The following is an 18,432-nucleotide window of genomic DNA, read 5'->3' as shown; positions in this document are numbered from 1 at the left end:
TTTATTTTCTCCTTGAACTTCTGTGGACCCTGTGAGATAGACCACTTCTTCTGTGACCTCCCACCTGTCCTGGCACTTGCCTGTGGAGATACATCCCAAAATGAGGCTGCCATCTTTGTTGTAGTAGTCCTCTGCATTTCTAGCCCATTTTTGCTGATCATTTATTCCTATGTCAGAATTCTGGTTGCAGTGCTGGTGATGCCTTCACCTGAGGGACGCCATAAAGCTCTCTCCACCTGTTCCTCCCACCTACTTGTAGTCACACTGTTCTATGGCTCAGCATCTATTACTTACTTGAGGCCCAAATCTAGCCACTTACCAGGAATGGACAAACTCTTGGCCCTCTTCTACACAGCAGTGACATCCATGCTGAATCCCATCATCTATAGCTTAAGGAACAAGGAAGTAAAGGCAGCACTGAGAAGAACTCTGGGACTGAGGAAAGTTCTGGCAATAAATGGGTAAAAGAATCATGCAAAGCTGCTAGCTAATAATATGCAAAGAGCCATATTAAACAAACAAAAACTGATACATTCTTCTGTTTACCTTATTTGATTCTCTTTGTAATTTTCAAGGCACCTCTGTGGTAAGTTCTATTTTCTAATTGCTAATTCTGAAGTGAAATCAAACACTACAAAATGCAAGTAAAGTGTAAAATACTGCAGAGAGATTTTCCATTATGTTTAAGTCCAGGATGTTAATCTAAATTGCCAAGTTATATCTCAGAAGTCTTGCAAACTCAAGACCTGGTGTCCCTATAATTTCTTCTCTTTATTCAGACATATATCATATGACTCTCTATTCCATTATAACTATATAAAAGGTCTTATTTCAGTAATATTTGTATTTTTATTAAATAGTGCCATATACCACAACTTTGAATTCTTCTGTGACATAAATATACCAAAAAATGTATGGATTTTACAATTCACTGAACTGTTGAGATTTTATATGATTTGCTTTAAAATATTAAATAAAATATAAGATTTTTCAAGACTTTCTATGTTGGTTTTCTGTATTTTATTCTATTATCATCATCATCATTATCATATTTAACTTATTCACTTTATATCCAGCCAGACACACCATCCCATAATTCTTTCCCCAATCCCACCTCCCCTTCTTCTCTTAGTTGGTTGTGTCCTTTCTGGAAATCCTTCAACCCTGATGATTCAAGACTCTGTGAGGCTAGTCAAATTCTCTTCCAGTGAGGCCAGACTAAGCAGCCCAGCTAGAAAAACACATCCCACATGCAGGCAAAAGCTTTTGGGATAGCCCCAATCCTATTATTCAGGATCCACATAAACTCCAAGCTACACATACATTACATATGTGGTATGTGCAGGGAGGCCTATGTCCAGCCCATGTATACTCTTTGGTTGATGGTTCAGTCTCTGAGAGCACCAAGGGTTCAGGTTAGATGACTCTGTTAGTCTTCCTGTGGAGTTCCTATCTCCTTACAAGCTGCAACCCTGGCTCCCATTTTCCTATAAGAGTCCCTAAGCTCCATCCACTGTTTGTGAGTGTTCATATCTGTCTGAGTCAGGTGCAGGTGGAGCCTCTCAGAAGACAGCCATGCTAGACTCCTGTTTGCAAGCATAACAGAGTATCATGAATAATGTCAGTGATTGGTGCTTGCCAACGTGATGGGTCATAAGTTGTGCTGGTTATTGGTTGGCCATTCCCTCAGTCTTTGCTCTATCCCCTATGCCAACATTTCTTGTAGACAGGATATATTTTTGGTCAATTTATATGGGTGGGTTGCTGTCTCTATGGCTCCACTAGGGTTCCTGCCTGGCTACAGGAGGTGGCTATTCCTCAATTTAGTGAGTCACAGTCAAGGACACACCCATGGATTCTCCCTTTTCCCAGGTCTCTTTTTCTTCCCTGAGAAGTCCCCTACCTTCTCACACCTGTCAGTTGCAGATTTCCATTCATTGTCATGGTTATCTGATCATCCCTCCTGTCCCTCCCCACCTACTTCCTACCCTATCTCTCACTTATCCTGTTCATTTCCTCCATCTGCCTCTTATGACTATTTTTCCCCCTTCTAAGTGAGATTCAAGCATCCCAGCTTGTGTCTTTTTTTCTTGTTTACCTTCTTTTGGTCTGTGAAGTATAGCATAGTTATCTTGTATTTTATGGCTAATATCCACTTATAATTGAATACATAGCATGCATTTTCTTTTGAGGCTGGATTACCTCACTCAGGATGGTATTCTCAAGATCTATCCATTTGCCTGCAAAATGCATGATGTCTTTGTGTTTAATAACTAAGTAGTATTCCATTGTGAAGATGTACCAAATTTACTGTATCTATTCTTTAGGTGAGACAGCTAAGTTATTTCCAGTTTCTGGCTATTACGAGTAAAGCTGCTATGAACATAGTAGAGCAAGTGTCTTTGTAGGATGGTGGAGTATCTTTTGGGTATATGTCTAGGAATGGTATCAATGGGTCTTGAGGTAGAACTATTCCCAGTTTTCTGAGAAACTGCTAAATTGATATTCAAAATGACTGTACAAGTATGCACTCCCACAATGAATGGAGGAGTGTTCCCCTTGCTCTACATCCTACCAGGAATATGCCATCTCTTGATTTGTTGGTCTTAGCCATTCTGAGGGGTGTAAGATGGAACCTCAGAGATGTTTTGATTTGCATTTCCCTGATGACTAAGAACTTTGAATATTTCTTTAAGTGTTTCCTGGCCAATCGAGATTCCTATGTTGAGAATTGTTTAGTTCTGTACCCCATTTTTTAACTGGGTTATTTGGGTTGTTGATGTCTAGCTTCTTTGTAAATTTTGTTCAGGATTGTTTTGGCAATCGTGGGTTTATTATTTTTCCATATTAAGTTGAGAATTGCTCTTTTAAGGCCTTTAAAAATTGTGTTGGAATTTTGATAGGAATTTAATTAAATCAGCAAATTGCTTTTGGTAAAATGGCCATTTTCACTGTTTTATTCCTACCAATCTATGGGGATGGGAAATCTTTTCATCTTCTGATGTCTTCTTCAATTTCTTTCTCTAGGGACTTGAAGTCCGTGTCACACAGATCTTTCATTTGCTTGGCTAGAGTTACAGCAAGATGTTTATATTAGTCATGGCTATTGTAAATGGTGTTTTTTTTTCTCTAATTTCTTTCTCAGCCAATTAATCATTTGTATGAAAGAGGGCTACTAATTTTTTTGAGTTAATTTTGTACCCACCCATTTTGTTGAAGCTGTTTGTCAGCTGTAGGCTTTCTCTGGTAGAACTTTTGGTGTTGCTGGGCGGTGGTGGTGCACGCCTTTAACCCCAGCACTTGGGAGGCAGAGGCAGGTAGATTTCTGAGTTCGAGGCCAGCCTGGTCTACAGAGTGAGTTCCAGGACAGCCAGGACTACACAGAGAAACCCTGTTTGGCGTTGATTATGAATACTATCATATAATCCACAAATAGTGGTACTTTGACTTCTTTTCTGAATTGTATCCCCTTGGTGTCCTTTAGTTTCCTTGTTGTTCTGGTTAGAACTTCAAGTACTGTATGGAATAGTTAGGGAGATAGTGGGCAACCTTGTCTTGTCCCTGATTCTAGTGCCTTGCTTTAGCTTTCTCTCCATTTAGCTTCCTGTTGGTTATTGGATTGTTGTATACTACTTTGATTATGTTTACGTATGTGTTTTATATCCCTGATCTCTCTAATACTTTTAACATGAAGGGGGAGGGTTAGATTTTGTCAAAGGCTATTTCAGTTTCTAATAAGATAGCTGTGTAATTTTTTCTTTACTTTTGTTTATAATGTATATTAAATATATTGATTAATTTTCCTATATTGAACCATCTGTGCACCTCTGGGATGAAACCTACTTTATCATGATAGATGATGTTTTTAATGTGTCCCCATATTCCTTTTGCCAGTATTTTATTGAGTATTTTTGCATTAATATTCACACGAGAAATCAGTTTGAAGTTCTCTTTCTTTGTTGAGTCTTTGTGTGGTTTAGGTAGCAGTGTGACTGGCTTCATGGAATGGGTTTGGCAGTGTTCATTTTCTTTCTATTTTGTGGAATAATTTGAGGTGTATTGGTACTAGATCTTCTTTGAAAGTCTTGTAGAATTCGAAACTAAAATCATCTGACTTGTTTTGTTGGGATATTTTGAATGCCTGCTTCTACATTTTTAGGGGTTATAGGGCTATTTAAATAATTTACCTGATATTGATTTAACTAGAAAATTGTTCATTTCATTATGGTTTTTGAATTTTTTGGAATACAGACTTTGGAAGTAAGAACTAATGATTCCTTGAATATCCTCAATGTCTGTTGTATGTCTCCCTTTTAATTTATGATTTTGTTTATTTGGATACTGTCTCTCTGTCTTTTGAATAATTTGGCTAAGGATTTTTATTTTTTGTTGATTTTCTCAAAGAACCAGCTCTTGGATTTGTTGATTCTTTGTATTGTTTTCTTTGTTTCTAACTGATTGATTTCAGCCCCAATTTTGACTATTTCCTACCATCTACTCTTCTTGTGTATTTTTGCATTTTTTTCTAGAGCTTTAAAGATGTACTTTAAATTGCTGATATGAAAACTCTTTAATTTCGTTATGGAGGCACTTAGTACTGTGAACTTTCTTTTTTTCTTTCTTTCTTTTTTTTTTAACATTCCAGATTTTATTCCCCCCTCCCAGTTCACCCTCCGACTGTTCCACATCCCATACCACCTCCCGACTCCCTGTCTCCACGAGGATGTCCCCATCCCCCACCTCCCACCTAACCAGACCTCTAAACTCCCAGGAGCCTCCAGTCTCTTGAGGGTTAGACTGAAGTCAGACCTGGCAGTCCTCTGCTGTATATGTGTTGGGGGCCTCATAACAGCTGGTGTATGTTGTCTTGTTGGTAGTCCAGTGTTTGAGAGATCTCAGGGGTCCAGCTTAATTGAGACTGCTGGTACTCCTACAGAGTCACTCTCCTCCTCAGCTTCTTCCAGACTTTCCCTAATTCAACCACAGGGGTCAGCAGCTTCTGCCCATTAGTTGGGTGCAAATGTCTGCTTCTGACTCTTTCAGCTGCTTGTTGGGTCTTCCATAGTGTGGTCATGATAGGTCTCATTTTGTGAGTGTTCCATAGCCTCAGTAATAATGTCAGGCCTTGGGACATCCCCTTGAGCTGGATCCCACTTTGGGCCTGTTGCTGGACCTCCATCTCCATCCCTGCAATTCTTTCAGACAGGAACAAAGATGGGTCAGAGTTTTGACTGTGGGATGGCAACCCCCTCTCTCACTTGATGCCCTATCGTCCTGCTGGAGGTGGGCTCTATAAGTTCCCTCTTCCTACTGTCGGGCATTTCATCCCTCATCTCCCAGGTCTCTCAACCTCCTACCTCCCAAGGTTGCCTGTTTCCATTCTTTCTGCTGGCCCTCAGGGCTTCAGTCCTTTTCCTTCACCCAATACCAGATCAGGTTCCCCTCTTCCCCCCACCCTGTCCACTTTTCCTCCCAGGTCCCTCCCTCCCTCCTCATTTGTGATTGCTTTCTTCTTCCTCCCAAGTGGGACTGAGGAGTCTTCACTTGGGTCCTTCAACTTGTTGACCATTTTTAGTTCTATGGACTGTATCTTGGGTATTCTGTACTTTTCTTTCTTTTCTTTTTTTTCTTTCTTGGTTAATATCCACTTATTAGTAAGTACAAACCATGCATGTCCTTTTGGGTCTGAGTTACTTCACTCAGGATGATATTTTCTAGTTCCATCCATTTGCCTGCAAAACTCATGATGTCCTTGTTCCTAATAGCTGAGTAGTACTCTATTGTGTAAATAAACCATATTTTCTCTACCCATTCTTCCATTGTGGGACATCTAGGTTGTTTCCGACTTCTGTCTACCACAAATAAGGCCGCTATGAACATAGTGGAACACTTGCCCCTGTGGCCTGGTGGGGCATCTTTTGGGTGTGTTTCCAAGAGTGGTATAGCTGGGTCTTCAGGTAGATCTATTACCAATTTTCTGAGGAACCTCCAAATTGATTTCCAGAGTGATTGTGCCAGTTTGCAATCCCACCAGCAATGGAGGAATGTTCCTTTTTCACCACATCCTCACCAACATGTGCTGTTGCCTGAGGTTTTGATCTTACCCATTCTGATTGGTCTAAGGTAGAATCTCAGGGTCATTTTGATTTGCATTTCTCTGATCACTAAGGACTTTAAACATTTCTTTAGGTGCTTCTCAGCCATTCGAGATTCCTCTGTTGTGAATTCTAGATTCTAGTTCTATACCCCATTTTTTTTTATTGGGTTGTTTGGTTTTTTGGTGGTTAGCTTCTTGAGTTCTTTATATATTTTGGATATTAGCCCTATATTGGATGTGGGGTTAGTGAAGATTTTTTCTCCAATCTGTAGGTTGCTGATTTGTCTTATTAACTATATCCTTTGCCTTCAGAAGCTTTCCAGTTTCATGAGGTCCCATTTATAAATTCTTGATCTTAGAGCATGAGCCATTGGAGTTCTGTATAGAAAATTCCTCCCTGTGCCAGTGAGTTCAAGGCTCTTTCCCACTTTCTAGTCTATTAGATTCAGTGTATCTGATTTTATGTTGAGGTCTTTGATTCACTTGGACTTGAGCTTTGTGCAAGGTGACAAATATGGGTCTATTTTCATTTTTCTACACACAGACAGCCAGTTAAACCAGCACCATTTATTGAAGATTTTTTTCTTTTTTCCATTGTATATTGTGGGACTGCGTAAGGGTATCCTGGGTCATGGTTGAGCAGGTGCCTAGAACCCTGAGACTCTGTAGACTCTGCATGGGATTCTGCTTGAGAACCGGCAGGAGTTTGGCGCCCCCCAGAATCCAGGATCCTGAAAAGCAGTCACAGTCTCCATAGAATTACATTGTTCAGTCACATAGGCCTCAGGCCCTAGGGATTTACATACTAATGAAGGCCAGAGGGCAGAGCAAATTAAGCATGCCTCCCCCCAGATCCTCCCCCAGTCCTCCCCATTTTCTCCCTCCCTATATAGCTCAGGACTGCCCTGAGTTTTCGCGGGTATGCCTAGATCCATCTATCATCCGCCATGACAATAAACCTTTTTGGAACCAAGGACTTCCTCGTGTTATTGGGGCCTGCCACCACCGCCAAAGCCTCTAGGCGGCTGGAACTATAGGGTTCCTCCCGAATGTGGGACCTGCCACAGTGTGGAAGCCCCTCTGGGGCCCCACCGCTGTGGCAGCCTCTAAATTTTCCCCACAGTCTATTTTTGGTATCTTTGTCAAAGATCAAGTGTCCATTATGGTTTTATTTCTGGGTCTTCAATTCTATTCCATTGATCAGTGTGTCTATCTCTGTACCAATACCATGCAGATTCTATCACTATTGCTCTGTAGTAAAGCTTGAGGTCAGAGATGGTGATTTCCCCCAGCCGTTCTTTTATTGTTAAGAATTGTTTTTTCCTCTTACCACTGCTTTCATTGTGTCCCATAAGTTTGAGTATATTGTGTCATCATTTTCACTGAATTCTAGAAAGGCTTTAATTTCTTTCCTTAAATCTTCCCCGACCCAGGGGTCATTAGGTAAAGAGTTGCTCAATTTCCATGAGTGTGTAGGCTTTCTGGTGTTTCTGTTGTTGTTGAAGTCTAGCTTTATTCCATGGTGATCTGATAAGATATAAGACATTATTTCAATATTCTTGTATCTGTTGATGCTTTTGTGTTTGGGTAAAATATTCTATAGATATCTGTTAGGTCCATTTGATTCATAATATCTGTTAGTTTTTGTACGGATGATATGTCAACTGTTGAGAGTAGGGTGTTGAACTCTTCCACTATTCATGTGTGGGGTTTGATGTGCGATTTAAGATTTAGCAATGTTTCTTTTGCAAATGTGGGTGCCCTTATGTTTTGGGCATAGAGTTACTGAATTGAGATATCGTCTCTGTAGAGTTTTCCATTTTTGAGTATGAAGTATCCTTTCCTCTCTCTTTTTATTAAAACTTTCTTGTTGAAAGTCTATTAGACATTAGAATGGCTACCCCAGCTTGCTCCTTGTGTCCATTTACTTGGAAGACTTTGATCTAGACCTTTACTCTTAGGTAATGTCTGTCTTTATTGCTGAGATGTGTTTCTTTTATGCAGGATAATGATACATTCTGTTTTCAAATTGGACATAGCATTACATGAGGATCCAGCTATACCACTACTGGGTATATACCTAGAAGATGCTCTAACATATAACAAGGACATATGCTCCACTATGTTCATAGCAGCCTTGTTTATAATAGCCAGAAGCTGGAAAGAACCCAGATGTCCTTCAACTGAGGAATGGATACAAAAAATGTGGTACATTGACACAATGGAGTATTACTCAGCTATTAAAAATAATGAATTCAAGAAATTCTTAGGTAAATGAATGGAACTAGAAAATATCATCCTGAGTGAGGTAAGCCAATCACAAAAGAACACACATGGTATTCACTCACTGATTATTGGATACTAGCCCAGAACCTTGAAATACCCAAGATTCAACTCACAGACCACATGAAGCTCATGAAGAAGGAAGACCAAGTGGGGGTGCTTCGGTCCTTCTTAGAAGGAGTAACAAAATTCTCAAGGGAGCAAATATGGAGACAAAGTGAGGGACAGAAACTGAAGGAGGGGCTGTCTGGAGACCATTCTACCTGGGTATCCATCCCATGTGCAGTCACCAAGGGTAGATGCTGAGGTGGAAGTCAGGAGGTGCATGCTGACAAGAACCTGATATAGCTGTCACTTTAGAGGTCTGCAAGAGTCTGACATATTCAGAGGCAGATGCTCACAGCTAACCATTGAACTGATCATGAGGTTCCCAATGGAGGAGTTAGAGTAAAGACCATTGGAGCTGAAAGGGTTTGTGGCCCCATGAGGAGAGCAACAATACCAACTAACCAGAGCTCCCAGGTGAGTGTGTGTGTGCATGCTCGTGCTTTCCTTGTTTTTGCTTGTATGAAGTTACTTATTTCTGTGTTTTCTTGGATGTAGTTATCCTTCTTGGGTTGGACTTTTTCCTCTAGTATTTTTTTTTGTTCGTATAATCTTTATTTTTCAGCAGAATGACATACACCATCATAGCAAATCTACAATGTCTGGTCCTTTTTTTGTTTTGGTTTGCTTTTTTGTTTTGTTTTGTTTTTTCTTTTCTTTTCTTTTCTTTTTTTATAATTTATTTATTTTTTCTCAAATCGTAATTCATTCACACAGGGGTTTTAAACACAGAAAGGCAGGATGTGGGGAAGAAGATGACACTGGCATGTGGGTGTTCAGGGGGAATACAGATATCTTTCAGAACTGGGTATCGGCTGGGTGAAGGTTCAGGGGACAGGTCACTATGACTCTGCCTATGACTCACTTGTCCTTATCTAAGTTGGTATTGTCTGCCAAGGCCACTTATTTACAAGGTATATGACTACTCGGGCTTATAAATTTCCACAAAAGCTGCCTGTTTACATTAGCTTATAGCCATCTGTTTCAATGTTTTTCCACAGAGACCCAAGACTTGGTGTTGGTATACATGTGTAACAGGCCTATTGCTGATTTTAGGCCTATGGCTAATTTTAGGCCTTCAGTGTGTAATCAGGGCTGCCCCTGACATCTCCTCCCTTCTCTAAGTATAGAAGGGCTGTAGCGATTCTAATCTTGCAAAGGCAGAGATAGAGGCCTGACCCCCAGTAATTAAAGGGGACCTTGTAATGGCTCTGGTCCACCTGTCGTTGTTCAGTGAGGCATGAGGGCCATACCTGTCCAGATGTCTTTTTCCTGGAGAGGGGATACTTTTGACATCAACCCCTATGCAGTCAGGCTTGTCCCTCAGGGAACCCAGAGAGATATTTTTAACTTTTTTTTATATTCCTTTGCAGTGCTTAGCCTCGAAGCCTAAGCAAGAATTCAGATCGCTAGTCAGAGGGGGTTCTGGGTGGCCCCTCTCTGCTTGGTCTAGGGGCAGAAGTCCCCTCTTTTAGGTTGGGTGGAGATGGGTTTTGGGAACACCCTGTATAAAGTAACAACCTCATCTTGAGTCTCATGGTCCTCCATAGCTAACTTATGATAATGTATCTGAATAGGTTTTGCTACCAAATTATTTATCTGTTTTATCACAGAGTTAGTCTGCCTATTTGAGGCTTAGGGACCAGCAGAAATAAGTAAAAAGGACCCAAATTATGGTCCCAAGATGGGAGGAAGTAGGGTTGACAGCCTTGGAGAGGCTGAAAACCAATTCTTGTACCAGCAAGAATCCTCTAGTATTTTCTATGGGGCTGGATTTGTGGATAGATATTTTTTGAATTGGATTTATCTTGAAATATCTTGTTTTCTCCATCTATGGTGATTGAGAGTTTTGCTGAGCATAGTAGTATAGGTTGGCACCTATGGTTTCTCAGCAGTTTCAAAATACATGTCCAAGGCTTTAGAGTCTCTGTTGAGAAGTCATGTGTAATTCTGATAGATCTGCCTTTGTATGTTATGTGGCCTTCTTCCTTTATCTCTATTAATATTCTTTCTTTGCTCTGTAGATTTTGTGTTCTGGTTATTATGTGGCATGAAGATTTTCTTTTCTAGTCCAGTCTGATTGATGTTCTATAAGTTTCTTGTATATTTATAGGCATTTCCTTCATTAGGTTGGGAAAGTTTTCTTCTGTGATCTTGTTAAGAATATTTTCTGGACCTTGGAGCTGGAACTCTTCACCTTCTTCTATTCCTATTAATCTTAGATTAGGTCTTTTCATGGTTTCCAAGATTTCCTGGATGTTTTATATCAGGAAGACTTTATATTTAACATATTCTTTGACTGATATATCGATTTCTTCTATTGTATCTTCTATGCCTGAGATTCTTTCTTCCATCTTCTTGTATTTTGTTGGTGATGCTTGCATCTTTTGTCCCTGTTCTTTTCCATAGGTTTTCTATCTCCAGAATTCCCTCAGTTTGTATGCGTGTTTGTTTGTGTTTTTGTTGTTGTTTGTTTAGTTTATTGCTTCTATTTCCACTTTCAGGTCTTGCACCTTTTCATTTATATCCTTCACCAGTTTCATTGTATTTTCCTGTGATTTATTTCCTCTTTAATGAGCTCTAACTGTTTGATTGTGTTTTCCTTTATTTCTTTAGGGATTTATTCATTTTCTTTTTAAAGGCCTTTATAATCTTTCTAAGATTAGATTTATGGTCATATTCTTCTGCTTTGGTTGTGTAAGGATGTCCAGAGCTTACTTTTGTAAGGTAGTTATGCTCTGAAGGTGTCATATTGTGCTGGCTTTGTTGATTGTGTTCTTTCATGGGCCTTTTGCCATCTGGATGGCTTTGGTTCCTGGACGTTCCTGTTGTAGTAGGTACGGGGGTGGGAGGGGATAAACCTCAATGGTCCTGGTGTGGCAGGCCTCTCATGGGTATTCTTGGGCTATATCATTCCAGATATACAGGTCAGTATATCCACAGGTTTATATGGCTCAGGACCTGCAGATATGGTGAAATTGTGCAGAGAGTTGGCAGGTGAATAGAAGACTATCTGGGCTATTAGTCTGCTGAGGGTAGCTTGGCATACCCAGAGAACTCAGCAAGCAGGGAAGATGGGTGGGGAAGGAACGTTAACTGTTATACTTTAGGCTCAGTGAGTCTGATGAAGGTGGGGGAGAGGTAGCCAAAGAATGGAGGTCCCCCTGGGATAGCAGGTTGCTAAGAGTAGTTCTGCTTGCTCCAGAGGACCCAGCAAGCCTCTATTCATTTTTAAAATAATGTTCAAAATATTAATATTCAGAAACTCTCAGGCAGCTCAGGTCAAGCAAGCAGGTAAATTAGTTGTATATTCTTGTGAGGGATGTGGAAGTCAACCTTGTGAAGAAAAAAAGTGGATTGGAGAGGGAGGTACTCCCAGCTTCTTCAATTCCTCAAAGAGTGCATATCTGGTGTACACATCATCAGATCTAAGATGACTCCTGGAACACCAGTCAGAAAGCAAAAAGGAACCAAGACCTAGGTAGTGGCTACTCCTCCTGTCTTTACCAAAGTCTTAACAAGGGATGATGTTTACACACACACACACACACACACACACACACACTTCCCTTTATTATCTCATCTCTGATCCTTCTGAGTGACCTCATCAGGCAAGGTTTTCATTGGGGCACAGTGAAGGTTTGGCAATATACAGCTGGCTGAGGATTAAGAGGTTTTGGATTGGCTCAAATGCTACATATATGCAAGTACACTGCACAGTAAACCCAGATATATACCCTGATATTTATCTCTGGAGTCTGATTTCCCAGGATTCATCACATGACTCTGTCACCTATCAAGCCCCATCCTCTGTCCCCACAGATCAACACATCTCACTCCATTCCTCCAAATCCAATGCCTCATCCTCAGTTTTGTATCAGAACATGACTTGCAGTTACTGATATCCAACTCCAACAGATCATGTGGACCTCCAATCTTCCTTTCCCCAACTCATTCGACCCAACCTCCAACATCATCAGGAATTCTCTGAGGTCTTGCAGGTTACTCCTGCCAGGGAAGGAGACAGTCTAATTATGGATCTTGAAGGCTTCCTTTTTTCATTTTCCCTTTCACCAATTCCAACTCCCCAGTCTCACACCCATCTCTGTAGCAGATCACCTCCATTCTGACCCCATCTCTAGCATATCATGCAGATGATCTTCTGAACCTTCCTCCTCACTCACCTTCTTATCTCAGACCCAATTTCATCTGAATTTTTCTTGGAGTATGCCAAGCTAGCCTGACTGTGAAGCAAATAAGCCAGTGAAGCAGGTGGGTGAGGTTAAGATGTTTGCATATACTCTTCTCCATAGTCAATCGCCTGTCTCATTCCCAGTTCTGTAGCAGACTACCTGTTTTAGTCTCTCCTCACTCTCTGTTCCTGTTCCTAGGAGACTGAGCTTATCCTGGTAGAACAGCATTCTATCTTCCTTCTTGTGGGTCCACTCTTCCCCTCCTTCCTAGTCTATCCCCATTCCTAAGTGTCAGTTTGAAAAACCTAGAAAGATATTTTACCTAGAATATGGTGTGGTACACATATCAGGATCACAGAAGAATTCCTTACCAGGCAAAACAGAGCTACCACATTCTCAGCCGGGCAGTGGTGGTGCACACCTTTGATCCCAGCACTTGGGAGGCAGAGGCAGGTAGGTTTCAGAGTTTGAGGCCAGCCTGGTCTACAGAGTGAGTTCCAAGACAGCCAGGGCTATACAGAGAAACCCTGTCTCGAAAAACAAAGCAAACAAACAAACAACAAAAAAAAAAGAAGAAAGAAAAAAGCCACATTCTCCCAAGATCCAGAAAGAGAAACAGAAACAAAGGAACAAAACACCCACCCAGCACAAACAAGAACAGATATCAGTACCCAGAATTACTATCTTCCTATGAATTACAAAGTATTGTAAAACAAAAGAAATAAAAGTCAGGACAATTGTTTCTACCACAGTCCAGCAACTGTACCACGGAAGGTCTTGAATATTACAATGTAGCTAAAGCACACAAAAAAGACTTTAAAATGGCCATTAGGAATGGTATAGAGGTCCTTAAAAGGAAAATGAATAAATCTCTTAAAGAAATCTGTGAAGATACACACAGTGGGGAAAAATGAGTAAAATAGTTCAAGTCAATAAAGAAAATCCAAAATGAGGAAAATCTGGAAATGAAAAAATTAGGAACTCAAAGAAGAACTTAAGAGACAAGCATCACTAACAGAATACAAGAGGTGAAAGAGAGAATCTCAGGCATCAAAGTCATGAGAGAAGGAATGGATACCTCGGTCAAAGAAAATATTAAATCTAGAAAAATCTGAGCACAAAACATCCTGGAAATCAAGAACACTGTGAAAAGAATGAATCTAAGAATAACTACAACAGAGGAAGTTTGGGAGAGACTAGAACAAGAGGACTGAGTAGAAAGGGAGAGTGAAGAAAGAAATGAAGTACAAAATATGGGGAAAGACAACTAAAATTGAGGGCCATTTGAGACACCATACATAGGTCTCAAAAACTTATTACAATAGAAGCTTCCTAAATATATGGATATATGAAGGATATCTAAATGATACCAATAAATAATGGGGGAAACAGAGCCCAGATGGTCATCTCTTTTCACCAAATGAAGTTTCCAGTATCAGGATTGAGTTACATCTAACTGAGTTGTTGGTTAAAGGTGTCCCATGGAAATATTGCCCAGACTTCTCCTCAAACTGACAGCAAGGCCACATTTCTAAATATCATACCTACATAGCTCACTGAACAAGAAGCTATGTAGATGCCTACATAGAACCTTTGCCTCTATGTGCTAGAGTCTTTGCTACAGGAAGGTACTCTCTACACTACCAAAAGAGAAACATAAACACTAAACCAGCCACAAGTTCTTTATCTATAATGGCATTCTGTCTACAAGATATGCTAGAGCAATTCTGCTGGCTAATTTTATGTCAACTTGACACACTTTAGTCATAAGTGAAGGAACGTCAGTTTAAAAAATGGCTCCCTACAGGTCTTTCACTTGCTTGGTTAGATTCACACCAAGGTATTTTATATTATTTGCAACTATTGTGAAGGGTGTCATTTCCCTAATTTCTTTTTCAGTCTGTTTATCTTTCATGTAGAGGAAGGCTACTGATTTGTTTGAGTTGATTTTATAACCAACCACTTTGCTGAAGTTGTTTATCAGGTTTAGGAGTTCTCTGGTGGAAGTTTTGGGGTCACTTAAGTACACTATCATATCATCTGCAAATAGTGAGATTTTGACTTCTTCCTTTCCTATTTGTATCCCTTTGACTTCTTTTTGTTGTCTAATTGCTCTGGCTAGGACTTCCAGTACTATATTGAATAGGAGAGTGGGCAGCCTTGTCTAGACCCTGATCTTAGTGGGATTGCTTCAAGTTTCTCTCCATTTAGCTTGATGTTGGCTACTGGTTTGCTGTAAATTGCTTTTACTATGTTTAGGTAGGGGCCTTGAATTCCTGATCTTTCCAAGCCTTTTATCATGAAGGGATGTTGAACTTTGTCAAATGGTTTCTCAGCATTTAGTGAGATGATCATGTGGTTTTTTTCTTTGAGTTTGTTTATAAAGTGGATTACGTTGATGGACTTCCGAATATTGAACCATCCCTGCATTCCTGGGATAAAACCTACTTGATCATGATGGATGATTGTTTTGATGTGGTCTTGGATTCAGTTTGCTAGAATTTTATTGAGTATTTTTGCATCGCTGTTCATAAGGGAGATTGGTCTGAAGTTCTCTTTCTTTGTCGGGTCTTTGTGGGGTTTGGGTATGAGTGTAATTGTAGCTTCATAGAACGAATTGGGTAGTGTTCCTTCTGTTTCTATTTTGTGGAATAGTTTGAAGAGAATTGGTATTAGGTCTTCCTTGAAGGTCTGATAGAATTCAGCACTAAAACCATCTGGTCCTGGGCTTTTTTTAGTGGGGAGACTTTTAATGACTGCTGCTATTTCCTTAGGGGTTATGGGACTATTTAGATGGTTTATCTGCTCCTGATTTAACTTTGGTACCTGGTATCTGTCTAGGAAGTTGTCCATTTCATCCAGGTTTTCCAGTTTTGTTGAGTATAGGCCTTTGTAGTAGGATCTGATGATTTTTTGAATTTCTTCAGTTTCTGTTGTTATGTCCCCCTTTTCAGTTCTGATTTTATTAATTTGGATACTGTCTCTGTGCCCTTTGGTTAATCTGGCTAACAGTTTATCTATCTTGTTGATTTTCTCAAAGAACTAGCTCCTAGTTTTGTTGATATTTTGTATTGTTCTTTCTGTTTCTATTTGGTTGATTTCAGCCCTGAGTTTGATTATTTCCTGCCTTCTACTCCTCCTGGGTGTATTTGCTTCTTTTCGTTCTAGAGCTTATAGTTGTGCAATCAAGTTGTTAGTGTGTGCTCTCTCCAGTTTCTTTTTGTAGGCACTTAGAGCTATGAGTTTTCCTCTTAGCACTGCCTTCATGGAGTCCCACAAGTTTTGGTATGATGTGTCCTCATTTTCATTGAATTCTAAAAAGTCTTTAATTTCTTTCTTTATTTCTTCCTTGACCAAGTCATCATTGAGTAGAGAGTTGTTCAGTTTCCATCTGCATGTGGGTTTTCCATTGGTTTTGTCATTATTAAAAACCAGTCTTAGTCTGTGGTGATCTGGTAAGATGCAAAGGATTATTTCAATCTTTTTGTATCTGTAGAGGCCTGTTTTGTGACCAATTATATGGTCTATTTTGGAGAAGGTATCATGAGGTGCTGAGAAAAAGGTATATTCTTTTGTTTTAGGATGAAATGTTCTATAGATGTCTGTTAAGTCCATTTGGCTCATAACTTCTGTTAATATCAAAGTGTCTCGGTTTAGTTTCTGTTTCCATGATCTGTCCATTGCTGAGAGTGGGGTGTTGAAATCCCCCACTATTATTGTATGAGGTGTAATGTGTGTTTTAAGCTTTAGTAAAGTTTCTTTTATGTATGTAGGTGCCCTTGCATTTGGAGCATAGATGTTCAGAATTGAGAGTTCACCTTGGTAGATTTTTTCTTTGATGAGTATGAAGGGTCCTTCCTTATCTTTTTTGATTAATTTTGGATGAAAGTCAATTTTATTTGATATTAGAATGGCTACTCCAGCTTGTTTCTTGGGACCATTGGCTTGAAAAATTGTTTTCTACCCTTTTATTCTGAGGTAGTGTCTGTCTTTGTCACTGAGGTGCATTTCTTGTATGCAGCAAAATTGTGGGTCTTGTTTGTGTATCCAGTCTGATAGTCTGCGCCTTTTTATTGGGGAATTGAGACCATTGATGTTAAGAGATATTAAGGAAAAATGATTGTGGCTTCCTGTTATTTTTGTTATTAGAGGTACAATTATGTTTGTATAGTTATCTTCTTTTGGGGTTGGAAGATTACTTCCTTGCTTTTTCTAGGTTGTAGTTTCTTTCCTTGTGTTGGTGTTTTCCATCAATTATCCTTTGAAGTGCTGGGTTTGTGGGAAGATATTGTGCAAATTTGGTTTTGTCATGGAATATCTTGGTTTCACCATCTATAGTGATTGAGAGTTTTGCTGGGTATAGTAATCTTGGCTGGCAATTGTGTTCTCTTAGAGTCTGTATGATGTCAGTCCAGGATCTTCTGGCTTTTATAGTCTCTGGTGAGAAGTCTGGTGTAATTCTTATAGGTCTGCCTTTATATGTTACTTGACCTTTTTCCCTTACTGCTTTTAGTATTTTTTCTTTGTTTTGTGCATCTGATGTTTTGATTATTATGTGACGGGAGGTATTTCTTTTCTGGTCTAGTCTATTTGGTGTTCTGTAGGCTTCTTGTATGTTTATAGGCATCTTGTTCTTTAGGTTAGGGAAGTTTTCCTCAATAATTTTGTTGAAGATATTTACTGGCCCTTTAAGTTGGGAATCTTCATTCTCCTCTATACCTATTATCCTTAGGTTTGGACTTCTCATTGTGTCCTGGATTTTCTGGATGTTTTGAGTTAGGAGGTTTTTGCATTTTGCATTTTCTTTGACAACTGTGTCAATATTTTCCACTGTATCTTCTGCATTTGAGATTCTCTCTTCTATCTCTTGTATTCGGTTGGTGATCCTTGCGTCTATGACTCCTGATCTCTTTCCTAGGTTTTCTATCTCCATGGTTGTCTCCCTTTGAACTTTCTTTATTGTTTCTATTTCCATTTTCAGATCCTGAATGTTTTTGTTTAATTCCTTCTTTGTGTTTTCTTGCAGTTCTTTAAGGGATTTCTGTGATTCCTCTTTAAGGGCTTCTACCTGTTTACTTGTACTCTCCTGTGTTTCTTTAAGGGAGTTACTTATGTCCTTCTTATAATCCTGTATCATCATCATGAGAAATGATTTTAATTCTGAATCCTGCTTTTCCGGTGTGATGGGGTGTCCAGGGCTTACTATATTTGGAGAACTGGGCACTGATGATGCCAAGAAACTTTGGATTCTGTTGCTTCTGTTCTTGTGCTTGCCTTTCACGCCATCTGGTTAACTCTAGTGTTACCTGCCCTTACTGTGTAAGACTGGAGTCTGTATTTCCAGTTATCTTGCTTGTGGCAGAGCTCCTGAGAGTCCAGGTGTCTCTGTAGTCTTATGATGTTAATCTCCTGGGTGGAAGAACTCCTGGGACTCAGGCCACCTCTTGGATCTGGAAATCCTTCTGCTCTGGGTGCAGTGGTTCCTCTAGGATGGGTCAGGATACGATGTCTCCCAAGTGCAAACCACCTTGGTGTCTGCTGCTCTGAGTGCAGTGGCTCCTCTAGGATGGCTCAGGATTCAGTATCTCCACAGGAGCAGACCAACTCTGTGTCTACCCCAGCCCAAAGGACCAGGCAGGGGCGGAAGGGAAGTGGAATTCCGGAGGGGTGGGGTTTGGGTAGCTGGTGTGTCTTGAATGTCCCTGGCTCCCAGATGTATCTCTGGGGCTTAGGGAGTGAGTGGAATTCTTACCG

General features: G+C 40.0%; 1 protein-coding gene across 1 annotated transcript; it reads left to right on the top strand.

The window, feature by feature from the left end:
* Positions 1-6: 6 nt before the first annotated feature.
* LOC114636929 (olfactory receptor 10C1-like) lies at positions 7-465 on the top strand (the record flags this gene model as incomplete). The annotated part of the gene is made up of 1 exon (XM_028785023.1): positions 7-465. A coding segment is annotated over one exon (459 nt), but the record flags the coding sequence as incomplete, so codon positions are not given.
* Between the last annotated feature and the right edge of the window lie 17,967 nt (positions 466-18,432).

The sequence above is a fragment of the Grammomys surdaster genome, unplaced genomic scaffold, assembly GCF_004785775.1.
Source record: "Grammomys surdaster isolate TR1022 unplaced genomic scaffold, NIH_TR_1.0 125079, whole genome shotgun sequence".
Classification (NCBI taxonomy): Eukaryota; Metazoa; Chordata; class Mammalia; order Rodentia; family Muridae; genus Grammomys; species Grammomys surdaster.
The sequence above is the reverse complement of the archived record's forward strand: the minus strand, read 5'-3'. Positions and strand labels throughout refer to the sequence as shown.